The sequence below is a fragment of the Lactuca sativa genome, chromosome 8 (assembly GCF_002870075.4).
Source record: "Lactuca sativa cultivar Salinas chromosome 8, Lsat_Salinas_v11, whole genome shotgun sequence".
Taxonomy (NCBI): Eukaryota; Viridiplantae; Streptophyta; class Magnoliopsida; order Asterales; family Asteraceae; genus Lactuca; species Lactuca sativa.
In genome coordinates, this window is record NC_056630.2 from 193,586,800 (window position 1) to 193,602,410 (window position 15,611).

Sequence of the window (15,611 nt, forward strand, 5' to 3'; positions counted from 1 at the left end):
TTAGCCCGGTTCTGGATCTTGATCACAAGATGGGCCATGGACAAGTTCGACATTCCAACAGACGATGGTGCATCGATGTCTTCTATTGGTACGTTTCATACCAAGAAGATCATCGTATCCGATGCATCAAAGTTCTCTTTCATTGGCTCTATCCCGGAGTCGATGTATGGGAATGTGCCATCTGACAGCCAACTGATCAGGACGATCAAGGAGTCTGGGCCATCTGGTCCGAGGGAACTGACACCGGACATGCTGCGATCGATTCATGATGCCGATAAACCGGTGGCCAGGGGTAAAAAGGCAGAAAAAGGGAAGAAACCATCCAAAGCCCCAAAAGGACCTTCTCCCAAGAAGCGCAAACAACCGAAGGCTGCTTCATCCCCTCAACCGAAAAGGAGGAAGACCCAACAGAAGCGAAAGCTCGTCATTCCCTCCTCATCAAGAGAATCCGAAGGTGGGAGTTCGGACTCTGAGGGATCCCAAGGAGACGAATCTCCTCAACGAGGCAACACACCCCCTCGGTCCCCAACCCCGGCGATGGAACTTCATCAATCCCCAGTTCCTTCCCCTCCACCCACAATACCTATTTCCATTCCCACCATAAACCCCAATATTCCCCCAACCTCTATCCCTATACCTCCACCCATATTCACCACCTCAACCGAAACACCACCTGTTACCGAAACCCCTACCGTAACCGAACCTCCTCAAATCGAAACCAACCCCCCACCAACTCAACCAGAACCAACCAAACCCATAACACCCCCAGCTTCTCCACCACCTCAATCTCCAGAAGACGCCTCCGATGGCGGTGATCAATACCTTGGTGGTGATCACATGAACTTTGATTCTGTCTACTATAGTCCGTTTCAAGTTCAGAGTGATGAGGAGGATGATGCTCCTGTGACACGGAAGCATCTTCGTGAGCTTAACGAGAAGGTTGATCAACTTCTCGCCTCCTCTTCAAACCAGCAGTCATCTTTGTCTGAAGCTGCCCTTCAAAAGATCGTTGAAGCCTTCTCCCGGGCTCAACATGATTCGGTAGCCTCAGCTACTGCTGCTATAGACGCCTCCACCCGAGCCTGTGAGGCCGCGACCGAAAAAGTCGATAAACTATTCAATGACACTTCTGTCCTGCTGCAGTCTTTGCAGGAAAGCGCCGAAGCCACTAAAACAACTCTGGAACCAGTTGTTCATCAATTGGCCCAGTTTGTAAAGACGGAGCTGTCTTCGTTCGCTACCCTCAGACAAAATCTTAGCGACGACAACTCGGCACTTCGTGCCTCCATCGATGCCCGCTTGGCAAAGCTACAAGAGGATCTTGCAGCAGAAAATTCACTGATGGACGTCTTGGCGAGTAAGACTACCGCCCTTAAGATCAAGAGCACGCAGCTTTCCAACTCCCAGCAACAATTGGAAGCTCTTCGATCCGAGAGGGAGGTCATAAAGACGTGTGTTTCGGATGTCCACGCCACTCTCTCAAACATTCTGGAAGCACACGACCCAATCCTTAACCACTCAGTGAGGCGTACCCTCGCCGAAAAACTCTCTCCGGCCATGGAACTGTTAAGTAAAATTGAAGGCCTACCGAGTTTCGTGTCCATTCCGAAACAAGGGGGAGAAGAGAATAAAGGATCGAAACCACCTCCGTCCTCCAAAGCGAATCACACAACCGAACCACCCCCAACTGGTCATGCCTCGGGTTCGGGTGTGAAGAACAAGGGCAAAAACATAGCAGAGGATGGAGATGAAGATGAAGAGGAAGACAAGGAGACAATTGCGGACATGTTAAAAAGAAAGAACAGTCGCAATGCTGATGACGATGCCAGTCGTGTGGCGCGTGAGGCTGAAGAAGCCGAATGAAAGCAAAAAGAAGCCCACGATCTCCTTGAGAGCCGAAAGTTGCTCTTCCCTGCCTGGACCAGGGATCGCATGATAAAAGAGGCCATAGAAACTCCAAGCATACTATGGCTCGAGCCGGTGATATCATTCGACTGCAACAACTCTATAGATTCGCAGTTTGATATGCCGCTGACTCGAAAGGCGTTCATCTTCCACGCCTTCTCTAACATTTTCGAAGTCCCGCATCCGAACGATGAGCTTGACAGGGAGCTCATTGACTTCTACCTGGAGGCCGCTCGCCCTCAGTACCTTACATGGAGTGCCCAGAAGATCGTCAGTGTTCGGGTGCTGAAGCCTTATGCCGTGGGGAGATTCACAAACGTCAAGTTCAAGCTCATCCGAGGATCTGCAAGAACTACCCACATGATCTCCCTGGCGGATCTGCCCAATTTGAACCCTCATGATTGGATAGTCTTGTACAATATCCTGCTAACAAATGAATCTGAATATGGTCCCATCATAGACCATGTCAAAAGGATGCTGGCATGCTATATCATGGAGGTGGCCCTAATGGATCAGGAGGTCGCCACAGTTTTTAAGAAGAAACCGAAAGTCAAACCTGTGGGATCGGCCAGTGATCTAAATCAAATGCAAATGGGCAAGATAGATTCGAGGCGAAACTCTGTGATGTTCACTAGAGCCGAAGGACAGAAATGTCTCTTCGCTTTGGCTGACAAACATCTTTACACCACAACTTGCTTGGAGCACATCTTATTCATCATCAAGCAGTGTAAAGACAATTCGGCCGATGATATCAAGTACTTCAATGACATGATCAATTGGTACATCCGGTTTAGACAGACCATCCTCTCCATAACCAAGTGTCTGTTTAGCACCATGAAGAAGAAGGTACCAGCTTCAGCCGCCGGCCCAAGTAGGAAGTAAAGGTCTCGCTCCAAATTGACGCAAAGAGGGAGATTGTTGGGCTAAAGATAGTTTTGATGTTGCGTCTTTTGGGCTCGTTGATTAGCCTTTGGGCCTGTCCAACCGAGAGCCTTTTATGTATTGTATATAAGTTTAATGCTTGCATGCATATTAGGTTAAGATTCTAGAGATTATCGAAATAGCGATTGATCAAGAGTATTATATTTTTCTGTAATCGTTCTTGTAATCTTCTAATCCTTTACAGTTGATGTTCTTAATCGAGCTCTTCTAAGGATTTTATTTAATCATTCGACTCGTTTGATTCAAACTGTTTGTTCTTATTATTGCGTTTTTACTGTTTTATATTCATACACTTGTTCAAGATCTAATCGATCTTCATTGATTAAAAAGTGTTTTAATCCCATCACCTTCAAAACTTTGGGTGTTACATGTTGGTTCTTTTCTCCTTAATTTCATAAGCAGATTCTAAATTTCTATAATGAAGATTTTGAATTGGAACAAGTCTGAAGGCAAAAAGTTTGTATAGAGAATAGAGGACTAAGACTTGGATGGATCAACCAAGGAATCGGAGGAAGCTGTGTTGCGACACCTGTCTTGGGGATGAAGGTTGGAAAACCCCTCCCATTCATAGGCTTTTGGTGTTCCATATTAAAAAAGAAGGTAAGATGTGTTGACCACATTTTGTATAACAATGTTTTTTAGTTAAATAGTTTAGAACATATTTTTTTTTTTTTTTTGCTTTAGCATGTAATGTTATTGGCTTAATTTGTATGTTCTTAGTGATGTGTATGTACAAATACAACAAGTTAGAGCATCTGTGTTTATTAAATTAGATGCTTTCTAAATCCTTACTTCAAAAATCAGATTACAGAACATATAGAAATTTTACATATGTTTTATAAAAAACAAATGAGCTATTTAAAGTAAGCTATTTAAAAGAGAAAATAAATTTTGTTTTTCAGAAATAACCATTTTCTTTTGGATGTCTAATTCAGACTGTTTTTGTAGTAAAATAACTTTCTAGGTGGATGATATGTTTTTATTGTGTAAAATTTTAAAATGTGTTCTGAGTGATAGGTTTCAGAAGGCTGATTTGGAATTTGGTAAAGCTCCTACAATGCTACGGTTTTAGGTCTTAGGTCTTCTTTAACAAAGTTTGTAAGAAACATTCAATTATTTTGGACGAAAGTTGATGCCGAAAAGTGTTAGTTTAGGCTTTTACATATCAATTGGTTTCAAAATTATTATAATTCGACATAAAAGTTTAATTACTTTATAATAACATTTTGACTTTCTAACGTTTTTTTTTTTTTTTTTTTAATTTTTTTTAATAGTTCCCTTATATTTGATTTCTATTTGCATTTTTTGTAAAATCCGTAAAACCGGACCAGGAAAGACCATTTGATTTCTATTTACATTTTTTTGTAAAATACGTAAAAACGCATCGAACCAGAAATGGATACAACCAACTCGATTCCAAGTTCTTAGTTTATCGAAATTCAGTTTTTGGGTAAAAACCCAACAACGGACCGGACCCGTATATTGTCAATAAAAACAGCCCGGACCCAGCGAAGCTGTTCCAAGGGTTATTGGATGCTTCAACAATGTAAGTAGCTATTTTTACTTTATTTTAAGGGATTTGAGTTTATTTATTTATTTTTTTTATTCCTATTATCTACTTAAGATAAAGGTCAATGAAAATAATAACATGAACTTACTTTTGGCTATGTATGGAAAACCCTCCTAATAGACAACCCTTATTAAAAAAAATGTAGAAATATACAAAGATAAAGGAAATTGGCAAAACATTTGATGTTCTTAGTCTTTTTAAAATTGATAGTTGCTTCTGTTTAGATTTATTAACATAGTTGGCTTTTTTAAGTTAAGTTTTATTTATTTTTTTGTGTAAAAATTCATATCATTTGTTTTTGAAATGGGTTATATATCCACTGATACTTTTAAAGATTTTTATTTATTTATTAACTTTGAAATCTAAACAATAGGTAGAATGTTATAATTGAGTTTTTCAAAATACAATGTCTTAATAATAAAAAGTTTGGAATTACAATGCCATGGTTGAAAAGATTGTAAGTAGGATGTTCACTTGCTATTTCTTGCAAACTTTTTTTTAGCTCATTATGCGCTAATATATGTTGGAATTACAACTTATTTTTCTATAAAACCAAGTTATACATCACGTTTTTGAGTTTTCATTTGACTTTTTGCTTAAGGCTCTTTTATGTTTCTGCTTTGTTATCATAGGTAGGGCTGTAAACGAACCGAACAAACACGAACGAGACTTGTTAAAGTTCGTTCGTTTAAGTTAAACGAACAAATGAACGAACACGAACCGTTAAACGAACGAGTTTTCGTGTTCATGTTCGTTCGTTTAACAAATTACATTGTTCATGTTCATTTGTTTATGTTCGTGAATATGCTAAACAGATGTAAACGAACAAAGATAAACAAACATATATGAACGTATAATATAGTAATGTAATCAAACACAATTAAACATATATGAACATAAAATGAACTTATACGACCGAACATAAACGAACGTTCATGAAAATAATTGAACGAACGATACCATTGTTGATGTTCGTTCGTTTAATTAAATGAACGAGAATTTGTGTTAATGAGTGTTCATCTATTAAATAAACTAACATAAACAAACTTTCCACCGAACAATTCGTTGAACGTTTAGTTCGTTTACAGCCTTAATCGTAGGTAGTTTTAAAGTGGGCTTGGATATTTGGTTGGGAGTTGATGTATGCGTATGCAAAAATTTTGTCAAAGGTGAACTAAACTAAAGTAATTACTTTCTAAGTGAACTCCACTGAATTTTTTTTTTTTTGCAAATGTGTGTTTAGTTTCTTTGAAAAGTATATTGATTTCTTTGTAAAATGACCCACCAAACACGAACAAAAATAATGTGACCAATACAACGTACCAATCTCTTTATTAATTACCATCAACTGGTATCTTGCATGAACTAATATGTTAATCAAGTTTTATTTTAAATTAATACGAAATATAAGTTATATTTTCTATTCAACCATAAATAAGACACAAATAACCAATTAAATACAACAAGTTAAATTGGGTTAAAACATAAAACGATCATGAAGCATTAAGATTAAACCATTAAACCGAGTGGAGACTGCACTTAACATATATAGTTTCAAAACACATAGTTAATTAAGTTGTTAAATAAGAAATAGACATATCTTCAACTTTTATCCAACTGGTGTCAATCGAATTAAAATTAGTTAACTATTTAAAGCACTTATATTAGTTATAGGTTCAAAAGATATCCTTTAGAAGAACATTCATTGCTATATGCCATATGCATACATATATACACCGAAAATTCAATATAGGATCAATATGTAATGAAATTGCTCAGCCCCGCCTATAAACCTTTCTTCTGTTGTATTCACCGTGTGCATGGGGGCGGGGAGCCTTCTTCGTGACTGCATCCAGCTCGATCACTTGTATTCTGCTCTTCTTCTTCATGTTTTCTATTCTCTCATACTCTTCTCGCATCTTTCTCTTTAATGCTTCCAGTTTCTGCCATGAATACACCGTTCTGTCAATTCCAATCTTTGGAGCTTTTTCTGGACCTCCCAACTTCATCTCGGAGTTCATATTCACGTTCATTGATTTTATTTGCAAAGATTTTGGTTCCACAACGTTTGACTGTTTCTTCTCCGAGTTCATATTCACATTTGTTGACTTCAGCTGCAAAGATTTTGGTTCCTCAACGTTCGACTCATTCTCGACCCATTCATCCACTGTGCGTTTCCATGCTTTCACGAGTGTCACTGCACTCTGGCGAACTTTCCCCGACGCATGCTTTTGACGAGCCGATACGGTTTTTCCAATCATCGTTTCCTCCAGAGTTTCTATAGATAACTCCATGGATTGAAGCTTCGTTAACAAGGCACACACTACCAATTCAGTTTGAGATTCATCTCCGCTCTTGTCAAGAATCTTCTTCATCTTCAAGACCTCAGCAACTCTGTCATTGTACACGCTACCCCCAAGATCGTTAACGTTTTCTTCAGGAGTCACTGGATCCTTTTGAATTTGGAACTTCGTTTCTGTATTCAATCCGAGTTTCATCACCATTGTCGGCGGTTGCTTCTTGCAGGTAGGTACGGTTTGCTTCTTCATCGTTGGCTTTCCATGGCTGTCGTTCTCGTTCCATTCTCGGACTTCTTCGTTACACAGAACAGAAGTACTCAACCCCTCAGAAACTGATTTTCTTTCGTCTTCTGTTTCATGACTCACCTTTGGGCTCTGTTTCTTACACTTATCACCTACATAGTGCTTGATCAACTCATCAGAGAAGAGAATCTGAGCAATCTCGTGTCTTCTACTTTGGAACTCCGTTGGTTGATCAGAAGCAGCCACCATGATCGCTCTCTTGATGATTTCAAATATATCTCCATTTTCATCCCGCAAGTAGTTCCTCAAGTCGTCCATGATCAATGCAGCAGATTTCGAGTCTTCCATCAGATAAGTGTTTCTTTACGTAAAACCGTTAAGTTCGATGACACCCAGGTATCAAGAACTAGAAATCGAGTAAAAGTGTTGGTTTAATGATGTGATATGTGGATGGTGTTTGTGTGCAGATTGGCTACTTTAAATAGGACTGCGATTGAGTGTTGAGGAAGCGAAGCAGTAGTATTTGAATTCCGAAAAATTATCTTTTAATGATCTCTTTCTATACTTAACAAGTTTTGTTGCAGTTATCCGGCACTTGATTAGTGGGCAAGATATCAACTATATCATTATGGTAAAAGTAACGATATCATTAGTTTTATTAGCTAATCTCCCTATCTAATAAAACATTCCTCACTGCCACATGTCTCTTGAAAATTCGTAATTCATCCAAAGTAAAATCCCTTTTTTGCCCCTCCTTTATCTCACATTCTGGATTACATGTCCAGGTCAAATAATATCTGTAACTGATTTCCTATATAAATGTTATGTGATTTGCAAAACATACCAGATGCACATTTGAAAATGCTTAATTGCGCGCTTACCAGATTCTTTCTTCAATTTCATTTTGAAACTTATTATGACTCATATTGAATCCCTACAAATAAGGAAATGATAAGGTATAATATATTCTCATTTAGAAACCAAAATTAAAATCCTCACAACTTTGCTGATTTTCAGCGAATTACAGCTTAAAACAATTTAAATCACAAAATTTTCAAAACTTTGCTTTTATATGTAGAGACTATATAATGTCATTTTTATATTTTATATACCCGATATTTTACTATAGATTTAGGGATTTTAAATTTGAAGGCTTATCATTTTTAGTAATTTGAAATAAGAATTTTGGAATTCTGGCTATTTTCTCACCTTCGTATAATATTTCTCACCTTTTCTATTTTCTATACCCTTATGTCTCTTTCTTCTCACGGCGATCATCTGTTGGAATATTCAATCAACAAGTTCTTCGAAGCTGAATCATATTAAACAGAAAAAAAAATACATCAGGGAACATCATTAACTAAAGTGCCGACCAATTTTATTGTTACGAATGAGGTTACATACAATCAACATATATAGGTTTAGATATTACACATTGATACCCTCTATTCTATAATATATTTAATTGTGTCTAATATGCCCCCACAAGCTAAGGACACGGAATGACCTACAGCTTGGATCTTAGTTGTATGAATCTTGGAGTTGGCAATGGCTTTGTGAAGATGTCGGCTATTTGATTATGTGTAGAGATGAGCCGGACTTGGAGATCTTTATTTGCAACCTTTTCTCTGACAAAGTGGAAGTCAACTTCTACATGCTTTGTGCGCGGATGAAACACTGGATTAGCCGAGAGATAAGTAGCCCCAAGATTATCACACCATAAGACCGAGGGTGTAGAGTTGTTAACACCAAATTCTCGAAGAAGAGATTGAAGCCAAGTGAGCTCAACAACCGTTTCAGCAAGCGCCTTGTACTTAGACCATGTTGAAGATCTTGATACGATTCATTGTTTCCGTGTGGTCCAAGATATTAAATTGAAACCAATGTATATTGCAAATCCCCCCGTGGATCGACGGTCTTCTGGGCAACCGACCCAGCCAGCATCCGAAAAGGCAGTTAAGGTATCTGATCCCTGCCAAACAGAGTCAGTAAATGCTTGTAGTTGAGTGCTTGAGGTTTGGCGAATAAGCATGCCATGATCAACAATGCCATGAAGGTAACAAAGAATTCACTTGACAGCAGACCAATGGTTGTCAGTCGGAGCATGCATGAACTGACATACCTTGTTGACGACAAAGGTAATGTCTGGCCTAGATAAGGTCACATACTGAAGGGCTCCAACAACTTGGCGATACCGTACCATATTGGAAAAGAGAGGGATGTCATTGACTGTTAGAGGGCTAGAGGATTTTCATCGAAGTTGGAGTCAGCTTAGAATCTGACAAACCATCCTTTTGGAGAAGTTCCAAAATGTATTTTCGTTGAGAGAGGATGATGTCACACCCTCTTGGAACAATTTCAATGCATAGAAAATATGATAGAGAGCCGAGATCTTTGATAGCAAACGTGGTAGCAAGTTGTTGAATGACTTTATTAATAAGAGCAGTATTGTTGCTCGTGAGAATGAGATCATCAACGTAAATCAACATGTATAAATTTGTACTGGCATGAGAATAGATGAACAGGGAAGGATCGGTCTTGGACCCTTTGAAGTCGAGAAGATGGATGATGTGTAAGGCGTTAAAACCAGGCCCTAGGAGCTTGCTTGAGGGCAAAGACGGATTTGTGGAGTAGGCACACGTGATTCGGATGTTGTGCATCAACGAATCCAAGAGGTTGTTTCATATATAGTGTTTCTTCTAGATTGCCATGTAAGAAGGCATTTTGAACATCTAGTGGTCGAAGAGGCCAATTCTGTGTGATAGCAAGAGAGAGTACAACTCGGATGGTGGTTGACCTGACTACAGAGCTGAACGTCTCATGGTAATCTATCCTTGGTTGCTGACGAAATCCCTTTGCAACGAACCATGCTTTGTAGCGATTAATGGCACCATCTTTATCACATTTTAACCTGTAAACCCACTTACAATCAATAATGTTAGTATTCGGTAACGGAGGTACCAGGGACCATGTGCCATTTTTTTGTAAGGCATTATATTCTTCTTCCATGGCTTGCATCACTCAGGTGATTTGTTGGCAACCGAAAAAGACGTGGGTTCAGTGGTTTCACTGGTAACATGATGGGCACTAGGCTGATAAGGAACTCGCTGTTTTGGGTTTTAGCAGAGATTTGTTGGTCTAGTGCGAGGTGGGTTAGGTGGGGCTGGGGTTGGAGTCGGTGTCAATTGCGGAGTGGAGATAGATGGTGGTTTGGTATCAGGTGTGGAAAGGGTGTTGGTTGCAGGAGATGTACCAAGAGGAAAGGAGGATTTGTCAAAACGAAGGTGTCAGGCAATATATATCCGATCGGTGGAGAGATCAAGGCATCGGTAACCATGATGGAATGGGTTGTATCCAAGAAAAATACAAGGAGTGGACCGGAATCCATTTTATGACTGTTATAAGGGCGAAGATATGGAAAGCATAAGCAACCAAAGACCTTTAGAAATGAGTAGTCGGGAGGTCTTTGAAAGACCAGTTCACATGGTGATATGTTTGTAGAGGTGCGAGAGGGCATCCGATTGATGAGGTAAATAGCCGTTTCAAAAGCAAAACACCAAAACCTTTGAGGAGTGCTAGAATTAGCCATTAAGGCTAGGCCGGTTTCAACGACATGTCTGTGGCGTCGTTCAACAAAACCGTTTTGAGCACTGGTGTGTGGGCATGACCGTATGTGAACGATACCAAGGCTGGTAAGGAATGTTGAGGTGTTGCGAAACTCACCACCCCAATCAGTTTGAACTTTCTTTAATTTAGTTGAAAATTGTCGTTTAACTGTTGTAACAAAGGTTTTAAAGAGATTGTATACATCAGAATTGTCAGACATAGGAAATATCCACATAAATCTAGTATGATGATCAACACATAATAGAAAGTAACGATATCCATTAGATGAAAGAACAGGAGTGGGACCCCAAACATCACAATAAACCAAATACAAAATTTTATTACTTCGAAAAGAGGCAATAGGTAAAGGAAGTTTGCAAGATAGAATTGTAGAGTTTGTCGATACCTTTCCGTGGATACAAAGATCGTAAAGAACAAAGTTGGATCAAATAAGTTATGGTTGTTTGGAGTTAAACTAGAAGAAGAGAGTCTGACAGTACACTCAGTGTATACCAGGAGTATGCTGGGTGTATTGACTGAGGAGGTCGTGTTTTTAAGGTGTTACGTTGGGCATAACTTTAGGTACGATCACTACAAGAAAAACGCGATTTTGCTAGGGAAGGTTACTATGGAACATATTTTCGTTGTTAATCTGCAATGGATTGTGCTATGGAATGTCGTTCCATAGCAATGTTGCTATCACATTGTCTACAGATTTTATTTCTGGTAGCGTGAGTGGGAGTTTCTAGGGAAAATGCTACCGACTCCATATATGTTGGTATTATGCTACCGATAGTGCTATGGAACAAAAATTCGTAGCAATTTCCCAATGACATTTGTTACCAAATCACTTTCCGTTGTACTGCTACTATGGAATTCATCACCGTGATTACTATGCAACAGATTTTGTGACGGAAACCAATTCCATAGTTGAATTGCTACGGAGGTACCATTCATAGGTATTTTCTAGGGAATTCTGCTACGGAATATGATTTCATTTGCTTCTTTTGCTATGGAACAAAACGTGTAGCTAATTTGTGATGACATTTGTTGGGATATTGTATGCTTAATTAATCTTCTTATACTATGGATGAATTATTATTATGATCAATTGAATTTGTAAGATATGGTTTGAATGAAATGTTTTTGAATTGGTAATATGTGACATAAACTAATGGATAAAAAATGTAAAAATGAATTATAAAGTAGATATTGCTGGCAAACAGACTCGAACTTAAGGTTATGCTAGAAAATGGCGCGGTTAAACCAATTGTGCTAATCAAGTTGTGTATAATTTCTTGAAAACATAGTATATAATTAATAATTATCAACGAATTCATTACAAAGTTATTTTTAATTACATTAATCGGGCATGTTAAAGTATATATAATCTATGTAGATTAGTTTTCCTTAATAACGAATTCATTACAAACTTATTTTTAATTACATTAACCATACTTCATCACAAAAATAACATGGGTTTTACATATACTTCATCCTACTCAAACAATATAGCAAGTAAAAATGACTAAAATGCCCTTTTACCAGAACGACGTAAACACAATACCAAAATAAAATTATAGTAGTACTATACAACTTCATATACAATACAATAAGAACACTAATATTCAATGTTGTCAATCCTCATCCTCTTCATGGTCTATTGGCAATGCACATTTAACAGAATGACGTGGTTCTTCACATTGGAATGTGATGTTATTCCTTGTAAGTCTATGAACAACATCAACAATCCGCAACAACTCTTTGGCACACTATCAACAACACTCGTGTAGTCCCCATCATCCGGAACTGCCCAGCCGAAATAGGCATCAAGTAACTGTAAACCTACAAATTAAAATATCCATCAATTAATCCAATGTACCCTTTTTCAATAAAACAGTAAATATTATACAACACAACACAACGAAATACTAACATCAAACTACAAACATGCCTTAATTAACTATATATATAATTTAATTTACATATATATATATATATATATATATATATATATATATATATATATATATACCTTCATCACATTGATGAGGCCATCTTGAAATGTAGATCATTCCAAGAAAATAAATTGCCTCAAGATGAACTTCATCTGCTGCTTGTCTCAACAAAGTCATTCCTAAATCAAAATTTCCATAATAAAAGCACTCATCCTGTTGACGGAATAACAATATCAATATATAACACCAATGACACAAAATATTAATAAAAGGTATAGATTACATATAATTACTGAAAATACACATACAATTCCTTGTCTGAACATGGCTTCAATGTTATTATGCAATGCACATGTGCGTATAAATAAATCAACTTTTAGATTTTTGGTACCCATTCCTTCAAACATGTCAATGCATGCTGTTCTGTACACTTGAGGATCACCCCCTCCTTCATACATCTTCTTTGAACTTCAAAATTTTAAACACACAGTAAATAACAAACAAATAAAGTTTTATTTCATCAAATATACATTCATTAGTTGATGTTTATTGAGAATTACCAAAGTCTTGCAGAGACGATGTCTTTCGCAGATTCTGACCCTAATACTACAAATATCCGACTCAAAAGCTCTAGTAGGAGATCATCTAACTAACGGCGACTTCTATATTCGACATTCTACTTACAAAATACACATTGGAGTAGTTGATTTCAATTTTTTAAAAAAATTAAGCGTAATTATGAAAGACAGTGTAACAAGGTATGGAAAAAAACTTACTTTATGTTGATCTGGTCGAGAGGAGTACAAGAGTCTCTATTATCGGAGAAAATTGTTTTTGAGAACAATTATCCTTCAACGATTTGGGGGTTTTAGTTTTTGTATGCAGATTTATTGTCCTGAAAAGTTGAGATGTTCTGAATGGTTGAAGAACTGGAACGCCGGCGTGACGTAAGAGGTATGATGGCGCCTTAACAATTTAGAGTGCAAAAGAGACCAAATTGCCCCTAAAATCATTCCCAGTATTTGAATACTAAGGGTATTTGTGTCAAAACACATATTCAAATATTATAGCCTTTTATAGCTTGGTAACATTGGTCTTTTGATTGTTGAAATGAAAAAGACAAAAATAACATATATATTACAATCTATAATGTAATACATTTATATTAACATTTCACCAAATTACTAGTATATATTCATGTAATAATATACATATTAAAAGCGAAACAAGATTTTAACAGTAAACTTATTTACTTTAGATTTTAGTCACAATAGTTTTCTTTTGTTGCCACTTTTAGTCCCTATATTTATAGTAACTTTTTTACTTTGATTTTAGCAACAATATTTTTTCTTTGTTGCCACTTTTAGTCTCTATGTTTATTCCTTTACAATTTTACACTATGCAAAACATGGGTTCTCCACTAATTGATATTAAACCAAATTACCAAGTCCAAAATAAAATACATGTTTGTTTATGCCTTTACAATTGTATTTTATATGTATTTAATACTAGGAAAGAACAAACATTTGCTACATACAACTATAATCACAATACAATATAAACACTAATATTAAAAGTCCAAAATACATTATTTAAACATCATTCAAACATCTTTCCAAACTTTAACTCTTTTAGTCCCTTATTGACAACACAACATATTTATACTAATCAAGTAACAACATCAAATAACTACTTATCAAATAAATTACTATATATTCGTATATTAAACCAAAAGAATCTACAAAACATTAATTGTCATAATATGAAAGTACATATCAACAAACTACTCATAAATTATACCAAACTCCCTAGAAAACCTAACGAAACAAGCATCCCATAAACAAATTTCATACATAAACACCCATTTGTATCCATTCACAAAAGCATCTGACACACTAACTATAGACTTATGCAATGCACAAGATCTATGGAAGCCATGGAAGTGTACATGTTTCTTCCCCTCCCTATTTAAGTGGAGATGAACCTTAGAACAAGTTGCTCTAAGATTCCACTTACCATTTGCTCTGAGGTAAGCATTGTTCAACATGTCCAAAGCTACCTGCTTCCTATGTCTCCCTTTAGCCATCAGCATCATTCCCAGGACAAATGTTGAATCCAAATGTCCCATGTAGATGCTTCTTTAAGCATCGTTTTCCTTTCATGTTCAGCTTCTAAGAAAAATAACTTCTTCTGAAAAAAAAAAAAACATTAAACACATAATTTCTAATTAAAGTTATGCAAAAAAAAGTAGCAGATTAATTACTACTATGCATATATATAACAACGTACCAATCCATTCCTGAATAGAATATTTGGGTTTCACATATATATGCATTTATTGACAACTGCATGTTTCTGGTAAGACCAAACATGAAATCGTAATCCATCTAACTCCATATGTTTATATACTTCATCCATTTTTCCTGCCTCGTTGAAGAATCTGCAACTACAAACAAAACACAATATTGGCTCCATAATTTAAAGACAACTCAAATACACTTGTGAAATAGAATGATCAATGGAAAAACATACACACTCTTCATCCTGAAATCCTTGACTGCTGAATTGCCAAGTCGACTATTATTTTCTCCATCACTTTAAATGGCATGTCTGTAAGTGATTTCGTTTGATTTCTTGATTGATTCTTAGAAGAAGTACTGGCTTCCATAATAATAAACATTCATTAAGATAATGATTCTACGAAAAAGATTTTAGGGTTTTTTGACTGTCGGAATTTTGAAATTGGGGATGTTTGCAAGTGACTAAAATAAGAGTGAAGAACAGAAACAACGTGTTTCATCGGAAAACATTATGGCGCCTAGAAGAACTTCCATTATAAAATAACCAAATTTTCCTAATACATAAAATAAACCGTATTTAATTAGTAAGGGTAGTTTTGTAAAAAGTCATATTTAAAAGAAAAATCAATTTCTATTTTAATCAAGGTTGTAAAAATCGATCGTCCGTCACTCGGAGGTCGACTGACGATAAGCGATTAATCATACTCAGCGGAGATTAATCAGGGACCCTAAATTATTAATAAAACTATTTAAAAAATTAATATTTCCTACAAAATTAAGTATTTGA

General features: G+C 36.7%; 2 protein-coding genes across 2 annotated transcripts; both read right to left on the minus strand.

The window, feature by feature from the left end:
* Nucleotides 1-6,192: 6,192 nt before the first annotated feature.
* On the minus strand, nucleotides 6,193-7,308 carry LOC128127901 (probable mediator of RNA polymerase II transcription subunit 26c). The gene has a single exon (XM_052766633.1). The coding sequence runs from the start codon at nucleotides 7,306-7,308 to the stop codon at nucleotides 6,193-6,195; it is 1,116 nt and encodes a 371-aa protein (XP_052622593.1).
* Nucleotides 7,309-12,226: 4,918 nt separating this feature from the next.
* Nucleotides 12,227-14,610, minus strand: LOC122195448 (uncharacterized). The gene is made up of 5 exons (XM_042897348.2): nucleotides 14,541-14,610; nucleotides 13,085-13,130; nucleotides 12,833-12,992; nucleotides 12,602-12,737; nucleotides 12,227-12,411 (listed from the first exon to the last, which is right to left on the minus strand). The coding sequence occupies exons 1-5, from the start codon at nucleotides 14,608-14,610 to the stop codon at nucleotides 12,227-12,229; spliced, it is 597 nt and encodes a 198-aa protein (XP_042753282.2).
* Nucleotides 14,611-15,611: the final 1,001 nt, after the last annotated feature.